The following is a 21,459-nucleotide window of genomic DNA, read 5'->3' on the forward strand; positions in this document are numbered from 1 at the left end:
ATCAAACATTCAAGCCCCCAGTGTTCATGTATCATTTCAATCTAAATTCTTCACTTTCTTCTTACACATTACATTTCAGCATAGCAGTTTAGCGTCAGATTTTCAGAATAAAGCATTCCCACTAGCAATTTCTTCAGGAATTGCATTCTCTAGTTTAAAATTGATGTTCAAATCCCTTAAAAGTTAACTTATATTCAGCAAATATTATTGATTTGGGAGATATTAAGAGGAACAAAGCCATTTGTCCACATACACTTTTATCAGATCTCATTAACCGCAATTTACAAGACCGGAATAATCTGCAGAAATCTGGCAAATGTAAAGGTCAACTATTATGTGAAATGCACTTTTTGATGTCTTTATACATAAATATGTGTCCCCGGTGTGTAAGGAGACTTAAACAGTGTCAGAAAATACAACTCTCTCTGTTTTCCTCCTTACCCACATTTCTAAAAACGGGGGTACAACGGAGCAAGATTTTTTCTGCAGTCATGAAGACATTACTAAAATGTGGGCTGGCTTTAATTCAAGTTGACATTATCAGTTCAAGGTGGGGTATGTCATTTTGGAGAAACCAGCTCAAGTGCGCTAGAATTTGAAAGTACATAACCGGAAAAAATCTGCCTCTTCCTTCAGACTTCCTTACAGAGCCCCTCCTCCAACACACACAAACGCGCACATGACCAATGAGGGCACGATATAAGTTTGTGCACAGATAGAAGGCTGACAGGCAGGTAGGCCATCCAGTTATTTCAGCTGGGCCGGTTAAAATGATTGGTCGTGCTTTTACAGCGCTACGGCTTCCACAGATGCATTTTTTTTATGTATTTATTGTCAAAGCATTTAATATATTCATTGCTATCGGGATGTTAAGAGCATTCCATGGAATATAACAAAAAGTGTTTCTGAAATCAATTACATACCCCACCTTTAAGACAATAGTTTCCAAAATGTTTCCTCAAACATTTCTTGCAAATCCATCCACAAGTTGTTAACATATATCAGTCACACAGATCAAACAGACCAAATGACACTGGCTAACATACTAACATCTTAAGATATAAATAAATCAAATATACATTAAAATGTGTATTTTGTTTGAACTTGTTTTATCAAGGTAACAATTGTAGCTTATGAAGCTAAATAAACATTTAATTGAAATGAATGTGGAGCTAAAGCGATGTCCAGACATTAACCAGTTCAAGAGGAAATACAGAGAAATCATTTTCTCGAGGTACAGGGATGGGGAAGGTGTTTGTCTATGTGTATGTGTATATGCGTGAGTATGTAGGTGTGTATATGTATGTGTATATATGTGTATGTGTGTATGTATGTATGTATGTGTGTATGTATGTATGTATGTATGTGTGTATGTACATATACTGTATGTACTATATCTGTCAATCAACAGGTAAAGCAGATTAATAATCATAATAATAATAATTAATAATGATAATTATTGCAGATTATAGATTATAAATAAATCATTTAGGGACAAGGGGGTGAGATTAAATAAGTTATACTTCTTCTCACTCCTTTTCGAACACTAGATGTGGGACTGTTTATGTTGCTAATGCTGCTGTTGTTGTTGTTGTTGTTGTTGTTGTTGTTGTTGTTGTTGTAAATGTCATTTTGGTTTTGATTTCTCTTACATGACTATGCACTGCAAAAAAAAATTGTTTTGTAATTATTTATTTTACTTGTTCGAAATAAAATGTATCAATCAATCAAATGTAATATGGTAATATGTTTATTAACGTCAGCTTAAAGGTCACACAGTGATGAGTGAAAGAATGAGTTAGTGTGTTAATTCCACAATGGTTATTCACACTTCACGCTGGTTCAACTGTCGATGAAAAAGCATTACTCACTCTAACTGTCCAAATGAACATTAGGTGACAGAAATAGTCATACATATTTATGAGAACATTGCAAATGCCAGAGGTCTGCAAAAGTGAAACACTGACTCAGCAACCTGCTATGTCTTTACGGTTTGTGAGCTTTTCTCTCAGTCACATCAAATCAAATGTAGTTGCATCAGCGCTGCTGTTGGCCTTTCCTTTAAAAACAGCTCCTATGAGACAACTGATATGAAACCACTATGTGAGGAGGACTGCAGTCACACACCACTGCAGTACATACAGGAGCTATTTTACTCTCAGCCCTCAGCTTTTCTCTCCTCTGCCATCTTGCTTATGTCTTCTGTCCTCATTAGAGCCAGAGAGAGCTGAGTCCTGCAGGCGGAGGGATGTTGTGAAAACCAAGGCAGATGCTGCACAGTTAATAATGCAAGCCAGCTGTCAGCATTCAAAAGGGTGAGAAGCTGGAAATCAGCCAAGCAGCACTCAAGCTCTCTGTGCACTCAGGCACAGTGGTTCAACAACCCATAACACATTTTGACTGTTCTGTCCCAGCAGCACCACGCTCAAGTTAAGAGTAGGCAACCTTTTTTTAACCTGCTGACCTGAAAAATAGAAACACCCGGATAAAAGCAATTGTTCACCATTTTCGGAAACATGTTAATTTGCCTTCTTGCCAATGGTTAGATAAGACAGATTGATGTCACGCTAATTTCTCTGTTACATATAGAGCTACAGCTGATAAGCTTAGCTCAGCACAAAGATAGGAGACAGTTAGCCAGATTTGGAGTTTGCCTTTTAATTGTCGACTTTTGTACCGGTCAAAAGAAGGAGTTACAAATAGTTTGTTAACATTTTTGACAAAGGTGATTCCCTATATTATTTTGCTTCGCTAAGCTAACTGCCGGCTGGCTGTTGTGTATATTTTATGGACAGACATGAGAGGGCCAACAGTGTAAATCTTTTCCTCAACTTATCTCTTCCTCAAGAAATGTGCCTGTTTGCAGTATGTTCAATCAGAAAAAAATCCAATCCTCTGAATCAATGAAAGACAATAAAATACAATCACTTTTTTCTCTCTACGCTTGATGACAGTAATCTTCATGCAACAATTGGCTGCAGGTCAAATTGACGTGGAACAAGTGAAAAATGTCCACTGTGTAATCACATCTGTTTCCTTCTGGCCCTTTGTCTTTTATTGCTCATGATCAATGACATTATCCATTGCTGTCAAATGTTGTGGCTTTGACTCATAGTGTGTTGTTATATGTGATCAATCATTAATGCTTGAATATATTTGTTTTAATGCTGTAATAATTTTTGTATCATTATAAGTTTATTGATATATATGGTTCCTTCTTATTGGATTGATGCTTTAAAAAATAGGTTAAAGCCAAGGCCCTTCAAGTATGCCTTAGCATAAATTACAAAATAATGATAGCAGTGACTGGAAAATGAACATTTTGGTTGTTTTAATTTGCATGTTTGTTAAAGAGAAGGAATGCAACACAAACAAATAATATTTTAAACCTAGCAATTTCTGTCTCTGATAATCGAAGCAAATTAAGAAATCTGTTTTTATGTTTTACAGCCAAATCAGATGTAAAACTAAACTCAGAAATGTACATCCATTAACTAGGTTACAGAGACAGTGAAGCGCCGAAGGGCAGCATACTGTATCTTCACATCACATTGATTTTACTGTGTGTTTATGGAAGAGAAGGAGCTTTTGTTGTGCTATTTACTGAGGACCGTGCTCTGCGGTAATGACAGCACAAACAGGATGGAATTGTAATAATGACCCTGCATTTAACCCCGTTTCCCAGAAAATGCCCGCTGCCGAGAGCTGAGGGCTGTGATTAATAGAGGCAAGAGAAGTATAGCCTCTTAAATCCCTTAAAGCTCGCTACAGGACTGTTTTTAAAGATAAAGATTATTGCAGACTGACAGAAACAAAATAATCTGTTTAATTTACAAGAGGGCATGATCACTTTTTGATCCCCAGAGCAATGGGATGTTTCTCTTGATATTGGCGCCCCTGGACAATAGATAGCTATTGTTATGACACCAAGTGTGACGCAGTTGTAGATTTTCGAATCAGTCATCTGATGCTTCTGAAAGCCAAAACAAACGAAATACCATGAAATAGGAAAGTAAAAAATATTGGAAGAAAAAGAGCAGGTAAAATTTGAAATACCATGGTGTCAAAATAACATACAAGCAATCTATAACGGATCAAATATCTATGTGATTAGAAAGGTGTGACTCGTAGTGGCAAACATTCTCAACCCACTCGGTAGTGTCTGTGTTTTCAAGACAGGGTTTTCTACAAGAAGTTCACAAACCCTCCTTTACAAAACCTGCTGGGCACTAAATGGCCGACAGACACAGTTAGTGACTAAAACCAGGCGAGCATTTAGAAGTTTAAAATCAAAATAAAACTAGATTTGTGGAGATTAAAACTGAGCTAAAAGGAGAAGGAAATGTTGGACATTCATCACAACTCAAAATGAGTAATAAGGTTGGCCCATAGCTCCTGAATGTGTCAAAAGCTAACGTGTACTAGCACGTTTTGCATATCAACTTAAAAGGTAAGGATAATATGTGTTGTCAGCTTGTTTCTGTTGCCCCCAAGTGGCAAAAATCTACGTTGATGCAGAATTAAGTCAATTAATGTGTTATTGACTCATCATTACTGTATAACTACATGTAGCAACGCCTAAACCTAAAAACAGAAATACAATGTTGCAGATGTATGAGATGGAGCTACTAGATGTCAACTACATACCGATCAAAGGGTTTGTTTTTGCATTACTCATCTGGAAGGTATGTGGGTAAGTCCAGCTGTCAAAAAAAGATTGTGTATAATGGTTTCCTCCTAATGTACATGCATTTTAGTAGTAGGGTGTACATAGGAACAGTAATTGAGTAAGTACTTACATTAGTTACTTGGCAGCGCAGTGCAATGGGGGGAAAATGCATATATAATATAAGGCTTTATTGAAGTCTCTAAGAATCACAACAAGAAAACATACTCTCAATGGATGCAGGAATTGTGTATCCAGCTTTTTAAAAAACTATAAAAAACCTACAGAAATCGGCAGATGAGAATCAACTATACTCAAATACATTTCAGATTGGTGTATTGTATGAGACAGTGAGTCATTTCGCCCCAATACTTGTCACAGCTGAGTGTGCAGTCTTACTGGAAGTTGGACCCATGGGATAGCAACCGAGGGCGAACCTGCACCTGAATAATGGATACATCCTTCCTCACTAAGGTACAGTAACTTCCTCATCGTAAAGGGCCCTCAGCATCAGTACCCATTATATAACAACTGCAAAGGCCATCTGCAGCTTAACAGGGTCTGACTGTCTGGAGCGCTTGCTGCTGAATTGGCTTTTTTGGGCTGACTTCCCACTACTGCATCATGGGATTAATCAAACAACGCTGGCAGGATAGAGCCATGAATGAGAGGTTGTTGAAAGTTTCAAATCTGATTATAAAGTCGTTTCACTCCTAATGGAGTCACTGAAGTGGATTCATGCGAGAGGAGTGTGTGTCTGGTTTTGTTTTAGCCGGCGCTGTGAATGCCAGAGTTCAGGGGGAATAAGAGGAGGTCAAGCTCATCGCAGAAAATAGTCAACAAGCTAATGATGAGAACCGAGAAGGTGCGTGCCTGAGCGCTTTGAGGGTGATGACTACATTTAGTAGCAGCATAGAGCCACGACGTGTTCACTAATTGATGAGAAGTACACTCAATTACATTTACAAACACACATCGAGTCGTCTGATATTCTCAAAAACAAAAATAGAGAATTGATTGGCCGGCTGTGCTTGACCTCTGCTGTCAAGGAACCTGCTCAGTGTGCTTTTTTATTTACAGCCCAATGAATAAAGGCACACAGTAAACACCTCTGCTGGGTCTAATGATGCAACAGGACACCCGTTTAAAAAAAGCCAAAGGACATTCGGTACAACTCTTTTTCGCTCTGCCAACATCCCTCCTCCCATCAACCATCTCTCCTTTCAGCCCTGTGTGTCCTCTCGTGCTCCATCAAGGCCTCTAACGCTTCCCTCTGCCCTGCCACTGCCTTTGTTTGGGGAACATTTTATCAGCATGTCATGCAAAGTGCAGCAGATTTGTGTTTTCAGGCTTGTTAATCTCCTATGACTTTAGAGGTAAAGCCTCTCAGCCTCTTAATTAAACTCTATTCGTGTATCATGCGGCACTCTACCCATCATAATGTAATGTTTGCATATTTAGCTCAGATAGTTTTTGGAAAAAAATATCTGCAAACAAGTGTTTTTCCATTATGCTTTCATCATTTAAAACTGCATTGATGTTACTGTTGTTAATCACTTAGCTTCTTGTCTAACCATTTGAATCTACACATAGCACCACCATCTCCTGTTTTAAAGAGATTACTGCACCCTGTTACTTCCTTGCATGCTTTTCTCTCAGCACTCTACTCCAAAACGCAGATGCAATTTTCTGCCTCCCCTGGAGCACAATCATTGCCGTTTGACTGGAGACTGTAGAGAAGACCTCTTGGCCCAGGCTTGATGTATCACCATTGGCCACAGGCAATGAGAAATGACAAGACCAGCAGAACAGCATTTTAAGCTGATCTCTTGATGGCTCTGAGCAAAGACAACATGAAGGTCGTGTGTTGTCTTAATCCTTTGCGAGAGATAGGAAGACCTCTCTGCCAGGTAATGAGCTGCGGTGACTGCTGCTGCACCTTTCTGACACCATCTTAAAATGGCTCAAGAGCAGAGTTATAAGAGACGCGTCTAAGTGGCTTGTTATAAGAGACGCTGAGTGAAAAACTCAAGCAAGTGGAGAAAACTCTTTAGAGCTGAGTGCTGCATTCAGGATTAAGTGTGTGTGAAAACCGGCAGCACGTTCCTCCATGATTCGATCGGCATTTTTTCTGAAATTCCTGATCATGAAACAAATAGGCAGGGAGTCAAAGACTATTTAGAGTCTTCTCCTGGTTTCTCCAGGGGGCCTCATCTTATTGGCCGAGTTCAGGGGCACTTATCGCAAAGACAGGGGATCAACGTTGTTTTCCCCCATAGTTAATTAGTAGAGAATCATCCGTTTCCTTTGGGAACAGATAGCATGCATCAACTCTTCTATCTCTGCCCTGAGGAAGGGATTAACAGGTATTAGAGGTATAGCCTACAGACTGGGAAATGCCTCGTCCGCCAATATCTTTCGAATTCTCTCTCTAATCAGAATGTCAACATACATAAATTATATCTGTTTTTTCTGTCTCTACAATTCACTTGATTGAAGATTTAATATTTCCTAAGCTTTAAATATATATGTAATTGGTCCTTGGCTTGACAGTTTCACCTGACAGAGGTAATTATGCTCAGTTATAACTGCAAAGCTTTAATTAGCGAGTGAAAACAGTGTGAGCCCTGCCTCGTGATTGCAGCCATTGTTAATGCTCAGTGTAGGCTGACACCTGCAGCCCTTTCTTCAGATTTGGAGTAGGGGTCTAACGTCTACATGGCTGATGTTCGGCCTGTTGCTAAGCAATGGGAGAAGACCAAGATTACAAACGGCTCTGCTTTATTGGGCTTTTTCTCTGAGATATGATTGTTGAGTGACCTTGTTTCATCCCTGCTCATCTGATGAAAACCGAAAGTGTTGCCATGGAAACCAAGACCAGTCCAGACATAGGCTAAACAAAGATTACGGTTACATTTGAACTTTTTGTTATTGCTTTTGTTTCTCAAGGCTATTCCTGCATCCACATGTCTGGGGTCTGTTTACAAGCCACAGGGAAGTGATACTGAGCTCTGATGATCTAAACGCCTCCCTAAGCACAGCTTCCTGCGTCAGACACACAACCGTTCCACTGGTTTATTTATAACTATTATACATTATTTACTTTGTCTTTGGTGCATGCTGTTCTTGTGTCTCCTGCAATAAAGAATTACACTAGCCAGGTATAACCATCAAGAGAGAAGTGAACTAATATGGAATAAATTAACGTGACATTAATCTTCATTTCATCAACATACATGTAAACTAGTTGTTAATAGAAATGTACAGTTATGACCCACTGAACTTTAGGATGCAAGTAAGTTGCTCCACAGGGCTTAGGTGACACGTTACTGACAAATCAGGGGAAAAGCTTAGTTTGCATATAATTACTAATATCAAACAAGAAAGGCACTGACCTCCACCAAGGCCATAATATATATATATATCTTTTATTTAACCAGGTAAAGACTCATTGAGATTAAAATCTCTTTTCCAAGAGCGACCTGGCCAAGAAGGGCAGCATGAACAAAGTTACAACAGATAAAACACAGACAATACAGGTAGACAAATACAGCTGTAAAACACAAATAAAATGGCACATTAGCCAGTCAATATGCAAAATAAAATAAACTATTAAAAATCATTAAAAACTTTCAAAATGTAAAACGACTTCAATTTTGGGATATACGAACACTCACATCTACCAATGTTTCTTGTTTTCTGTCCTTTAAGATGGACTTGAATTCCCCCGAGGTGAAAATAATGTGTGTATTTAGCTGGTTATTTAGGTTGGTTCCAAAATGTTATTGACAGTTCCTTGGCCCATGCTTCACCCTTTTACNGTTCATTAGAAGCAGCATATAGTAAGAGATTGGCATCTAGCCTCGGGCATCATCACTCCACAGATTTACATCGAACATTGAGTGATGATTAAATAACTATGCCCCCTAGCATACAGGTGGATGCTGGAGTGGAAGCTGGGGTGGTGGGGCAGGCGAGCAGCAGCAACGTGGAAGCAGCAGCAGCAGCAGCAGCAGCAGCAGCAGCAGCAGCAGCAGCAGCATAGCGAGGCAGAGGCAGCAAGACCTGGCAGCTTCAATAGAGCTTAAATAGAGCATAGGAGAATGTGTTTGGTTGGTTGTAAGAGGGACGAGGCGCGTCACGTGTAAATGTATAGGTTCTCGAGTTGACTGCCTGAACTAGCTCGCAGGCTTCTCCCCATTTCATGAAAATTGTGCCAAAGGTCTTTTAATAATCTTGTTGACGAATCACTGAAAAAAAAATGAAGGGGAGGATTTGCCTGGAAAGTTGGTTGGGGTTTAGTGTTTGCTTGCCGTGTATACATGTCTATGGAAGATCATTGTTCCCAAGATCCATCTTTTGTTTTGTCCCTTACATCCATTGGATAAACAAAGTCACATCGTTGATGGTTTTTCACATCATTTTTGCAAAGAAGCAGGCTACCTTAGTATTTGCATGTATTCCCACAGCAGGGTACCAGTAGTGTCTAAGGCCTACAATTTGTTTGCTTCCAGTGAATATTCATATTATTCTCTCACGGAACATTGCTTTCAGTTGCAGCACAGAAATGGGTAGGGAGCAAAAACAGAGCTAATGAGAAGAGTGAAGTGAATATTGAAATTATGTGCCAGGTGGTCAGAAACTCAACTCCAAATGAGTGATAGTGTTGCTTTGTATCTAAGATGCAAAAGTTAGCAAACATGTTTACCATACTACCCTGTGAAGGGATGATATGCAAATGTTGTTGTTATTGCATGTGTATAAACAATAATATGACAATAAGTGTTATCACAACATTGGTATTTTGTGCCATGTTGTGGACATGGCAGCTGGTCTAACTCAGCCAGCATGGAGTCTGGTTGCATCCAGTTGTGTGGACTATTTTTGTGTAAACCAGTCAGCTCAGGGACAAGTGTGTGTGTTTACTATGTCAGCAGAGAGGCAGGTGGAGCTCAGGGCCTGCTGTATGTAAACATCATTTACATCGCTGTGACCGTGAGATCTTGCTGATAATCCTCACAGTCGTTTAATGAGGTAACTAGCTTTCAGAAAGAGTCTCTCCATGCGTTACCATTTGTGATCGGGCCATCTTAGACAAAGAAATGGCTGAGCCGTTACAAGAGCCATAATCACTCAACAACACTACCACTACTTAATGATTTATAAGATTTGGAGTCAGGGATTTCTGCCTGCGCTGACTGACAGCTTTGCAGATAAAGAAAGAGGTTCGGTCCCATGTTAAACATATGCTGATAAATTATGAAGTAGGAAAGTAAATCTACTGTAGGAGCAGATGTGTGTCCCTGGGTTCATGGAGAGAAAGTGCAGGTTTTTTTCTTACCCACATCCTGCAATCGATCTGTGCTAGAAATCCCATCTGAGCAGGTGCACAGAGATAAACACGAGAAGGCAAGGCCACCTCAGATTTGCCACCATGCCAAAACAGTCAACGAAAGGCCGCAAGCAGTTGCCAGGCAACACTATCCCTATCACAGCAGGAAGTGGAGTCGAACATTAATCACTTTCAGCACCATCTCATGAGAGTCAGCGCTACAGTGCTCTGGTCACACAGAGGTTTCTCTGTGTTCGGGCACACTGGTTTATACCTGTATTACAAGATTTTCTAGCAGGAATGAGATGTCTTTAGGAAGTAATTAAAGGAAACACTGCATTTATGAGAAATATTATTACATCAGTCCATTCGTGTCACTCTTTATGTGTCAACATAAACACTTTGCTTTGCAGGGAGATAAGTTAAATCTGTTTCCAATAATTTATGGTGTGCTTGGAGAATTTATTTGGCAATACATTTTCTTAAAAAACAAAGCATGAGGGATGTCTGCCTGAATTTCAGTCTGCTTCAAATATGTTTGTATTACCTGCCAAAGCACAGCTTTTCAAGGCAAGTCCAGCTCCAACAGAGTTTCTGAAATCACATCTACCCTGCCATGCTCGTCTGCCTCACAAGGGCAGGGATCCAATCTTGCAGAAATCCTGATAACAATGTCTGCAAAACAGCTGAAATGCAAGTCGTATTAAAAGCACAGCAAGGAAAAGAGGTCAGTTGATATTATGTAGTCTGCTTTCCTCTACTGCTGACTCCGCCCTTAGTCAAAGCAAAATGATTGTCGCAGATGAAAATGACAGAGTGAATGGACTTCAAGGCTGACCGATAGTGCTGACCACCTGGTCTGTCATCCTGATATTTAGAAGGTAAGGAAAGGTACGTTTATTTATATAGCACATTTCAGAAGCAGAGGCAATTCAAAGTGCTTTACAAGATCATTAACATATGATAGTAGAACAGAGAGAAACACAATAAATAAACATAATGGAATAACAGATTAATAAAAACAATGTATTACCAAAGTGCTTTACATGATCATTAACACTTAATAAGAAGACAACAGAGAGGAATACAATAAATAAACATAATGGAATAACAGATTCATAAAAACAATGCATTAATGAGATACAAAAGAGTTTAAAAACGACATTGTAAATACGGTAAGTGCTAAGTTTGTTCCATTTGTGGGGAGCATAAAACTAAAAGCAGCTTCGGCGTGTTTGCTTCTGAGCCGGGGAACAATGAGTAAGCCCGCCCCCGATGATCTCAGAGCTCTGGGGGGCTCGTAACACGGCAACATGTCAGACATATATTGGGACATAACCATTTAATGCTTTATAAGTTAACAATATCATTTTAAAATCGATGATATAAGCTACTGGTAGCCAGTGCAGAGACCTGAGTACTGGGGTGATGTGTTCTACTCTTTTTGTTTTGGTCAGGACTCTGGCAGCAGCGTTCTGAAGTGAATATATTTCATATGACATTAAAATATTCTGTTCCCCATGCTAATATTCATTTATAAAATGATTTCTGGTGGCATTTTGAGTAGGCGGCCACATTGGTGTAGCAGCTTATTGGCACATACTCAGGCTCTTAAAGCTTGCCAGGCTAGCTGCAGCATATCTATGAATTCAGGAAAACCCGAGAAAAAAAATCCCAAAAGGCATGTAGGCGGATACACTTGAGTAAAAAATGACAAGGTTTTCCCCGCTCAGTCACCGCTCATAAACAGACTTAATCAAATACATATACAGAGTCTGCACATTGAGTAACAATTAAATGGGCACAATTAGGAGACATGAAAAGGCTGAAAAGACAAAGCTTAGCCATCAAGTAATGTTCTGATGTAAACAGTTAAACCAGTTTTTTTACCAGGCTAATCAACAGCTGAACACCCACAGAAATGCCCTAATTTGAGGAGTAATGTATATCATCACATGTTAAAGCCCTCAAAGACTGGAATCAGATGTGCTGCTTGTTTTGTATGTTTCACCAACAAGGCCAAAAACACAAAGACTTCAATGCTGCTGAATAACCATTCACGAACTGACAACCAATACAGAGTATTACTAATTCAAAGCCCTAGAAGAATTAATCAACCACAGATTGTTCAGTTTATGAATGGGTACCTGTATGGTGACAAAATAAAAATAGTGGCAGTAGTCAAAACATGACTGTGATTGCTAAACTATTCAGCTATCAAATGGTAGAGTGAAGATGGACTGCATGGGGAATTGCCAAGTGCTCAGTAGGGCCACATTCAGCTGCATGTTGGTGACCTATATGTCTAATTTAGATAAGACATACAAGAACATCCAGCCACCTGGGTGTTTGTTTCAGCTAGCCAAAAAGTAAACATCACAAAAAGTGTTATCGCTGTATCACTTTTGGTTGACAATGACACTGCAATGTGATGTCTCTAAATTGGACCAAAAGGTCAACAAGACATTATAATGAGGGGAAAGATCAAAGGGTCACAAAGAAGATATTGAATATTGAGTCAATTACATACAGATCTCCTTATTGATCATACTAGAATGAGTGTGATATTGATGAAGATGTAAAACCATCAGTAACTGTTTCCAACAGCAGTACAGCATAGCTTTCTTCTAATCCCGTTGGACTTCATTTCAGCTCTCTCTGGGTTTTACTATTTTTGCGTCTTGGCTGCGCATCTTCTTTGCGGCCACCTTGGGTAAACAATGCCTTCTGGGTTTGAGAGCACCACCTCTGTCGAAAACACGTCGATCACTACTGCAGCAGCAGGCCTGCGAGGAGCCACAGGAAGCTGGTGAGCCGCAGATTGCTCATTATCTCCATGGCTGCTGATGAGAGCCGACAGGAGCCGAACCTGCCCGAAAGGCGCCAACTCGGGTGTGCGTTCATGTGTTTACAGAGCAATACGTCCAGCTGATTAACACACGCTCATCGGTTATTGTCAGCAGTTAAGAACGTCTTCTCTTTACGTCATCGTTTCCCCCCCAATTATGCACAGGGTACATTGATGCCGCGTGGACCAGGATTATTTTGCCGAGGAGATCTCTAGTGCTCTCCCCTCCTCCCCACATCCGCTGTTGTCCTCAACAGCAGACACACGGACTCATTCAGACTGGGACTTTTTGTCTGGAGCACCATTGTAAACAGGCGAGGAGCCGTTTTCATCAAATATAACATCGCTCCATCATAGGTTGAAGGTAGGTGTCTGCTCGGTCTCTTTCTCCATCTCTCGGCTCACGTTTCCATGTTGTGCGCGTTTGTTTTCGAGCAGAATGGTGCAATGCAACGTTTGCACAGCTCTTCCTCAAATTGGTAAGGGCATTTCCGAAAAATTACATAACGTAGGCTTATATTTGCATGATTTCACATTTGTATGTGTTTTATTATTTGATTTCTGCGTTTTAGTGTGGAATTGTCTTGTTCTATCTGAGAAATAAGAGAGAAAGAGAGTGAGAGTGTGTGGGGGGGGGGAGAGAAAGATAAAAATAAGAAGAGGAAGAAAATCATTGCATGATCTTTCCAGAGTGTGAATGCACATGGTTTAGCTGAGTAGTGTGCTGGCACATTTGTTATAGCGGAAGCAGCAGGAGGGAGTTTGCATTGTATACAATATGCTTGAGTAGGCTCGAGAGAGTGGATCCTTACATGTCATAATGCGTTTCCAAAAGGAACACAGATGTGAGAAGTAACTTAAGACATGTACTTAAGTACTGTGCAGTATGCACAATGCAAAGGCCTACTTTACTTTAATATTTTACTCTTGGAGGACATTTGAGATGTAGCTAATTCACTCAGTGGATGCTGTGCCATGATTCCAGGCTGCACACTACTTTCTTGTGATTTAAACTTTTACTTGCAAAACAACAGAACATTTAAAAAAAGAAATGCTATGGTTGTAACTACTCCACAGCTTTATAAAGCAATTGTATTGATTGCCACTACATTGAAATACTGGTTGAAAGGAACTATTCTTCTCAATTAATCTAATTACTGAATCAATTAAATAAATAAATGCTTCTTTGTGTTTGTTTATGACCATGCAAGGTGTGTTTATTGGAATGTTGCATATGGATGACTAATGGGATCATAATTGAAAGTGACATGTTTTTTACCTATCATTATCAGACATGACAAACAGTTTAAAGCTTTTGAAACATCAGCAACAGCATCACTTATTTAGTGTGTGTCTCTGTATTAAAAGACTTGTCATTGTGGGAGTGAAAGCAGGTTCACATTTTCATTCATTTGTATCTCAGATTGTATCTCACTATACCATTGTGGTAGTGTTGGAATTTGAATATTTTTCCCATGGCTGCATAAATGTTCATACGTGTTTAGGTTATAATAATATTCTTATACAAAGCACAATATGCACTCCCGTCTATTAATAATATCGGCTTTTGTTTTTGCTTTTTTCAGCCTTCAGTCAGCAATGCCTGGGAATCGTCCAACTGCTCCTCCCTGTTGTTCTCTGAGATTGGGATCCTAGTAAACCTCTCTGGGATTTAGATCAACTGCTAGCATGTTGCAGCCTTCCACCAGAACAGGTGACTTCCTGTTGGAAACATTACCTCATTGGAGAAAGCGTCCAAGATGGGTCCTCTCCTTGACCCTTTGCATGGCTCTCCTCTGGCTTCCAGGGGCGACGGCATCGATCCTAAACTGCCACAAGACATGCATCTGCGCCTCAAACATAGTGAGCTGCTCCAAGATGAATCTGACCTACGTCCCGAGAGGTATACCACTTTACACTGCTGTGCTGGATATCAGCTACAATGAGATAGAAAGGCTGCGAGCTGACTGGACCCCGGCCAAGCTCCCGAAGCTCCATAACCTCCTACTCAGCCATAATGGTCTCAACTTCCTGTCTTCAGAGGCGTTCCTAAATGTGAAGCACCTACGTTACTTGGACCTGTCCTCAAACAACTTGGAATTGCTGGACGAGTTCATCTTTGAACCTTTGGTCAACCTGGAGGTCCTCTTGCTGTATAATAACCAAATTTCCCAGATTAACCGCGCAGCCTTTATCACCGTGGTCAAACTTCAGAAGCTCTACCTTAGTCAAAACCAAATCTCCCGCTTTCCCGCGGAGCTGGTCAAGGAAAAGTCCCGTCTAGAGAACCTTAGTCTGCTGGATGTGTCCTCAAACAAAATCAAGATGCTAGTCGTTGATGAACTCCAGGAACTGCCTGCCTGGATTAAAAATGGCCTCTACTTTCACAATAACCCTCTGCTGTGTCACTGTGATCTCTACACACTCCTCGCCCATTGGTATATTCGAAAGCTCAACTCTGCTGTGGATTTTAAAGATGAATACACATGTATCCTGCCTGGCCCTCAAAAAACCAAAGTGGGTGTTTTTGAACTCAGCGGTTATCACATGAACTGCAGCACATTCAAGGAGGCAGATGAAGAGGCATTTCTGGAGCAGAGGTTGATTCTTGGCTGTGACACCAAACACAAGGACATGGTAAAGACCTGGATAATGCCCGGTAATGTCGTGGTGACGCCTGGAAGCAACCAAACCGCCAAAGTCATTCAAGATGGTAAGCTGCAGATTACTTCAGTGAGGAACGAGGATTCTGGGACGTACACTTGCTTTGCGACAAGCGAGGCCTTCAATGAAACAATCTATGTGGTACTGAAGGTCCACAACTTTACAATGGAAGGGATTGGGGACTCCCTGAACACAGCTTACACAACCTTAGTGGGCTGTCTGGCCAGTGTGGTTCTGGTGCTTATCTATCTTTACCTGACACCGTGTCGCTGCTTCTGTTGCCCCAACAAAGGAAAGACGCGGGGTGAGGACAGCATCCACTCGTCCATGCTCAGTGTGACACCGACCCATGAGGAACCAACGCTGAAGGCCGATTTGAACAGGCACGTGGCATTCATAGACTCCAAGGACTTGCAGGGCCAAAACGGCAAGCTAAACCCCAATGGGGATGGGGATGAGGATGAGGATGATGATGATATGGATGCAGAGGCTGGTTCTCTTATGAAGGGCAAGAGGAAGAAGTCAGTAGCAGAGTCCATCAGTTCCGTCTTCTCAGACACTCCCATGGTGGTCTGAGGTGTGAGCGGCAATGACGATAGATGCCACACGACTGGGTGTATATGGTACAACATTAGCCATGTTTTAGTTCATATAAACTGTAACTGTGACCTTGGCGGAGAAAACAAAAGAAGGCTGTTCATCTGTATTTGCTGGCACATGGAAATAAGGATTTTAAAGGGAGTTTAAAAAAAAGAACTGTCTTGTCAACAAGTACAAGAAGCAGGACTTTTCCAGCATTTTAATCTGTAGCACTTATTATTATAATATTCATACTGTGAAGGAATGGCAGTGTACATGAACATTGGAAACTACTGAAGTCTTATGAGAGTGAAATGTAGATGATGTATTGTCAATATTAGCTCTCAGGAAGTGATCCATTAAACTGCGTGTGGAAAATACATATGATTCGATGCACAAGTTGACATTTGATTGGAAGTATACAGTGAACCCATGGCTGGCTCATAATGATTATTATTACAAAGACTAGAATAGATTGCATCTTACCTAAACATTAGAGCATAGACCTCTTTATACCACTCTTCTATTAACACAGGGAAAGAGACTCAGAAAGGCCACCAGGCTGTGATACATCTATCTTGAGTCATCTATAGAGGAACTGCATGCCATAAACCCACATTACAGGTCTCTAACTGATATGTATGAGTAGTTAAAGAAAACGTGCATTAATTGGAAGTTTAGTCATTTGTATAAAGAAAAAGCAGTAGCAGATACATTAAATTAAGAAGGTAATTTCACTGTACTTCATAGCTGATACCTGCAATGTACTAAGATATAGTTTTTCAGACTGATCTTTATTTTGATTTGATGTATAGTCTTATGTGTAGCGATGTAGGGGAAAGCAATTTGGAGGGGTACATTTACATAGAGGTATGGTATAAACTAGTTAGACAGCTTGAGGCGGATCAATGCTTATGAGAAAAGTGTATATGAAACTAGTTGTCCTAACAAAAAAACCCTTACATAATGAAAAACGCCTAAAGCAGACACTCATTAGATGCAGAGAATTAAGAGTTTGACCTTATCTATTGGCCAAGTTATAGCCTTTCTTTCTCTCCATTACACTGGCAGGAAGTGAAATGCCAAGCTAAAATGCTTCTAGGTTAAATTGTTTTTTCCTTCTGAATGTAAAATGTGCACCTTACTCAAAATCCTGAATATTATAATGTACATTGCTTAAAAAATAAATTAGGAAAACACTGGGAGTATTCATATTATAAATTATGTAGTAGATTTAAATATTCAATTTTGCAAACCTGCAAGATTACAAGTGTTTTTTTTCTTGTGATAGGTAGAACAATCTGTATGTTGTATTAACAGGTAAAGATGCCAAATAATAAAACCTACAGGAAACTTTGAGTAATGAAGATGTTACACGAGAGAGATGAGTTTGAAGCTACTGGAAACAAACTCTTGTAAAACAGGACGCACATGATCCTTCAGAAAATAAATTCATCTGTAGAAGAGTGAATTTTCTAAGCAAGACACCTCATATGCTGTGCATATTACAATAACTAGGTTTTAAACAGGCGACAAGAAAGTGGGATTTAATTAAACTGTGCGGCGTTTGTGTCGTAATACAATGCTAGCCCGGCGTAAAGCTAATTGCATCGTTTGATGTGATGCGGCTTCCCTCTGCTACCCATGTCTTTGTCTCTGTGAGCAGGAGGGGATAGGTGTGTTATCATGAGTCACAGCAACACAAAGCCATTCTCGGTGGCTCCCTGTTCACTGACAGCCTCCATTCAGCTCAGAATGTGTTAGCTTTGTTTGTGTACCTCTGTCATTACAAGGCTGCCCTCGCTGAAGTTCAAAAGCAATTATTCAAACAGTCAATGAATGGGATGCCCTTTAAGTAGTCTCTAATTTGGTTATGAGGGAAACGCCTGGAGCTTTCATTAAACATGTTCTCCACCACTGAGTCGTATGATTGGAAAATATTATTAAATATATTAGAACATGGAAATAGTAATTTTTGAAATCATTTCTCAGTGCGTTTTAGTTTTCCACTTTAACACCACAGCACAAATAATAACAAATTGGTATGTAAATTCACATACATATTGCAAATAGATGTCAAAATAGCTATCAAATGGTAAAATGTCTTGAGCGTAATAGGTTTTTACGCAAAATTAATGTTATATTCACGGCTGCAGTGTGCAACTCAGCATCTTCCGTGAGTGGGCGAGAAAAGGAAGTCACACTTATCAGAGAGGTGGTGCGTGAATCATGCCACTCTCGCACACCAGGTGGAAAAATATCAAATATACCATCAGACGCATTAAAAGGAAGCCACATTTAGCCCTTCTGCGGGCTGACTGAAATTGGCAAATAATCTTGCTCGCTTTTAAGGATCGAACACCGGAGTATTGCCCTCTGTATTCAATTGTTCTGTTCCCTTCTTTCTCATCATGGGGCCAATATAATACATCTAGGAATTAAATCCCTGGCCACTCAAGGCAGCATGAGGATCTACTAAATGTCACATAATCTAAAATGATACAGAGATGGCTGTTGAATAGCCCACATTGAACTGGCAGACCATTTCATAAAAAAATGTTTGCCCAGAAAAAAAAGGCAAATCTAGTTAAATCTGTTGTAGCCAATGTCACTCAGAGTACTAGTCGCGTTTGTGTACACAGAAAAACTAAGTGCTATTGGTAAGGTCTTAGAGGAATAGAGTGACTTTGTTCTCTCCAAAGCTAATCTGCCTTCCTATAAATATCTATATATACAGTATATATACAGTTATATATATATATATATATATATATGTATTAAGACTCACTTTTCTGTGTTCAGTATTGATTAGTTGTGTACTGCTATGTTCTACCAGTGTACTGACTGTATTCTTGTATTCTGATGTTGTTGATCATTTTGCATTTCGTCCGCCGCCGTGCTGCTGTTAATTGTTTCAATATTCAAGTCTGGATCATAAGTGTTTATTTTAAAAGCGGGTGGGTTTTTTTTTTTTTTAATGACATAGGATGTATTTTACACTTAACTCTGCTTAACAATATAGTTAAACAGAAAATATATATTGAACATGTATCAAAAACTATAGGAGGAGTGCCAGTTTTGAATTTGTTAATACATCTGAATGGGCAGTGAGTGTGTAGCCGCCAGGTATTTTCAGTCAGCATCATAGAGCCATGAGGAATTCAAAGAGAAAGCAGTGCTTTAGATTGGTGGCTGTGTCAGGTGATATAAAGAGCTGTAGGGTTAGTTCTCAACGGGGTGCTTTCCAACAATTACAGCAACAGCTTTTCTGTCTTTAAGAAGAGGCAAAACATATTTTTTATAAAAGCCACCAATGTAGAAGCAAATAAAGAAATCCATTAAAATACACCAATCTTCAAACACAATGGGTTTTGAATGGATATGAAGACAAAAGGTGAATAAATCTTCTCAGGACCGTTTCTGTGTTCAGTTCTAATGTAATATGATGCATGCATGTTTTCACATTTGCAGCATGAATAGGACAACATCTTGAGAGTTGTACAGTTCACAGGCCCTTTGCTTTTTTGCAGTAATGGCACATTAACTGTTCACTTTTTGATCACTTATCATACATTAGAGAATTAGAGAAAGGAGTGGTCTCTGCACGTAAAACATCTATCTCTGTTCATCTGACTGTAGTAGCAATTACGGAAACATTCTTTAGGTTGTGGGGGTAAATCGTGTTCTGCCTTAAAAGTGTGCAACTACAACAGTCCACAGGAAATGGATGGAGCTTTTAACAGCATTAAAAGCATTGAGTTTATTGACCACTGCTTCAAAGGTGAGCTGGTGGGTCACTGCCATAATATCGGAAAGGTCTCGCAGCTAAAGTGGAACGGCTTTGCATGGTTTGCTTAAGAGCTTCTCTGACTGCAGGATAGGTGCAACCTAGTAGGCATTAAAGATCAAGAATACTGATCATTTGACCTAATAAAAAGATCTACACTTTTTGTGGAGTCCATTTGTATTGCTTTTCAAGAAATGTTCCTTTAATTTTTTGCTTCTAAATCTTTGTGAAGTTTGAGGGTAAAGCTGTGACATTTTGCCCAAATTACTATGCCATAGGTGGAGTGGCTAGATATAGCTAGATAAATAAATGAAGTGCGCATATACTCCGTGCAAGTAACCACCGTTTATCATGAACAAATTGTTTGTCTTAAATTACTTGTCACATGACCACAATATGAAAGACCAAGTAGGTTTTTGAACGATGTTTGCTATTTTAATTTGGCAAACAAGGCTAAAGTTTCATCATCATGTTTTTTCTGGGGAGCCAAATGTATGGCCTAACACCATCTAGTGGTAAAAGTAGGAAGTGCACTACAAGACAAGAGCTGAGAGACATATCTTTTAGCCTTTGTTTTATGCAAGTGTATATATAATTGGTAATGCAATTTAAATTGTCAATACAACTATATTTGACGTAGATTAACTTAAAAGCATTAAACATACTAATAAAAAAATAAATTTTCAAATTGTAATATAAATAGTTGAATGGGAATAACTTGAATGTATGACAGATGCGGCACAACAGCACAACTCAAGGTAAGACACATTGCGTCTCCGACTGTTATTAAAGATTTTTCAGTCTACACAATTTTCATCTGGGATATGAACAAGTATTTCACAAGCATTACAGCAGTTCATATACAAGCTTCATATACCGTATATATAAATAAATAGGTAGCACCACATTACATAACAAGTTATTATTATAGTGTTGTGATTAGATGATTAAACACGCCTCTATATACAACTGTGGTAATGCTTGCCTTTGCACCAAAACGTCATAAATGAGAAAGTTATTTCCCTTTTATAAGATTTTCAAGCTAAAAAGTGTCAATGTGGAGAAAACTGTTCAACTTTTTTAAGGATTTTCTATACCCAGATGCCACAATCTGAAGTTAGAAAAAATTAAATATCAAAAGAGCAATTGGGATAATTAGAGAGAAACTTTCAAATGCACCCGTCAATTTTCATAATTTCAGTAAAATAGTTACCATGAGTAAACTACACTCACCAACATTCAGTTTATCACCTTTAATGTGCCGATAGCCAGGGGTTAAGTTGGGATTTGATATGTGGGGGGGCTCTGTGTGGAGATGCGAGAGGGGGGCGGATACTATAGGACAGTAAACCAAAAATACACTTGCACACAGAGACGAGCGCTAGGCCGTCTCTCAGACGTCGCCACACACTGTATTGGTTATTTGATGGTCATCGGTTATTGTTAGTTACATTGAATAACATAAAAACAAACAAAACGGACCAAGGCTAAGTAACGTAGAATAACGATGGATCCAATTGGGCGTAAAGGCCATTAAATAAATACGATAAAACTTAGAGAGTCCAAAATTTGAGTATAAAAAA

General features: G+C 39.5%; 1 protein-coding gene across 2 annotated transcripts; it reads left to right on the plus strand.

The window, feature by feature from the left end:
• Positions 1 to 12,766: 12,766 nt before the first annotated feature.
• Positions 12,767 to 20,028, plus strand: amigo1 (adhesion molecule with Ig-like domain 1). 2 transcript variants are annotated; one of them, XM_010767429.1, is made up of 2 exons: positions 12,767 to 13,325; positions 14,433 to 20,028. In XM_010767429.1, the coding sequence occupies exon 2, from the start codon at positions 14,536 to 14,538 to the stop codon at positions 16,084 to 16,086; it is 1,551 nt and encodes a 516-aa protein (XP_010765731.1). In that variant the 5' UTR covers positions 12,767 to 13,325; positions 14,433 to 14,535; the 3' UTR covers positions 16,087 to 20,028. The 2 variants fall into 2 exon arrangements, with proteins under 2 accessions (XP_010765731.1, XP_010765730.1); XM_010767428.1 differs by having other exon boundaries at positions 12,767 to 13,210.
• Positions 20,029 to 21,459: the final 1,431 nt, after the last annotated feature.

The sequence above is a fragment of the Notothenia coriiceps genome, unplaced genomic scaffold, assembly GCF_000735185.1.
Source record: "Notothenia coriiceps isolate Sejong01 unplaced genomic scaffold, NC01 NC01_scaffold00004385, whole genome shotgun sequence".
In the NCBI taxonomy this organism is placed as follows: Eukaryota; Metazoa; Chordata; class Actinopteri; order Perciformes; family Nototheniidae; genus Notothenia; species Notothenia coriiceps.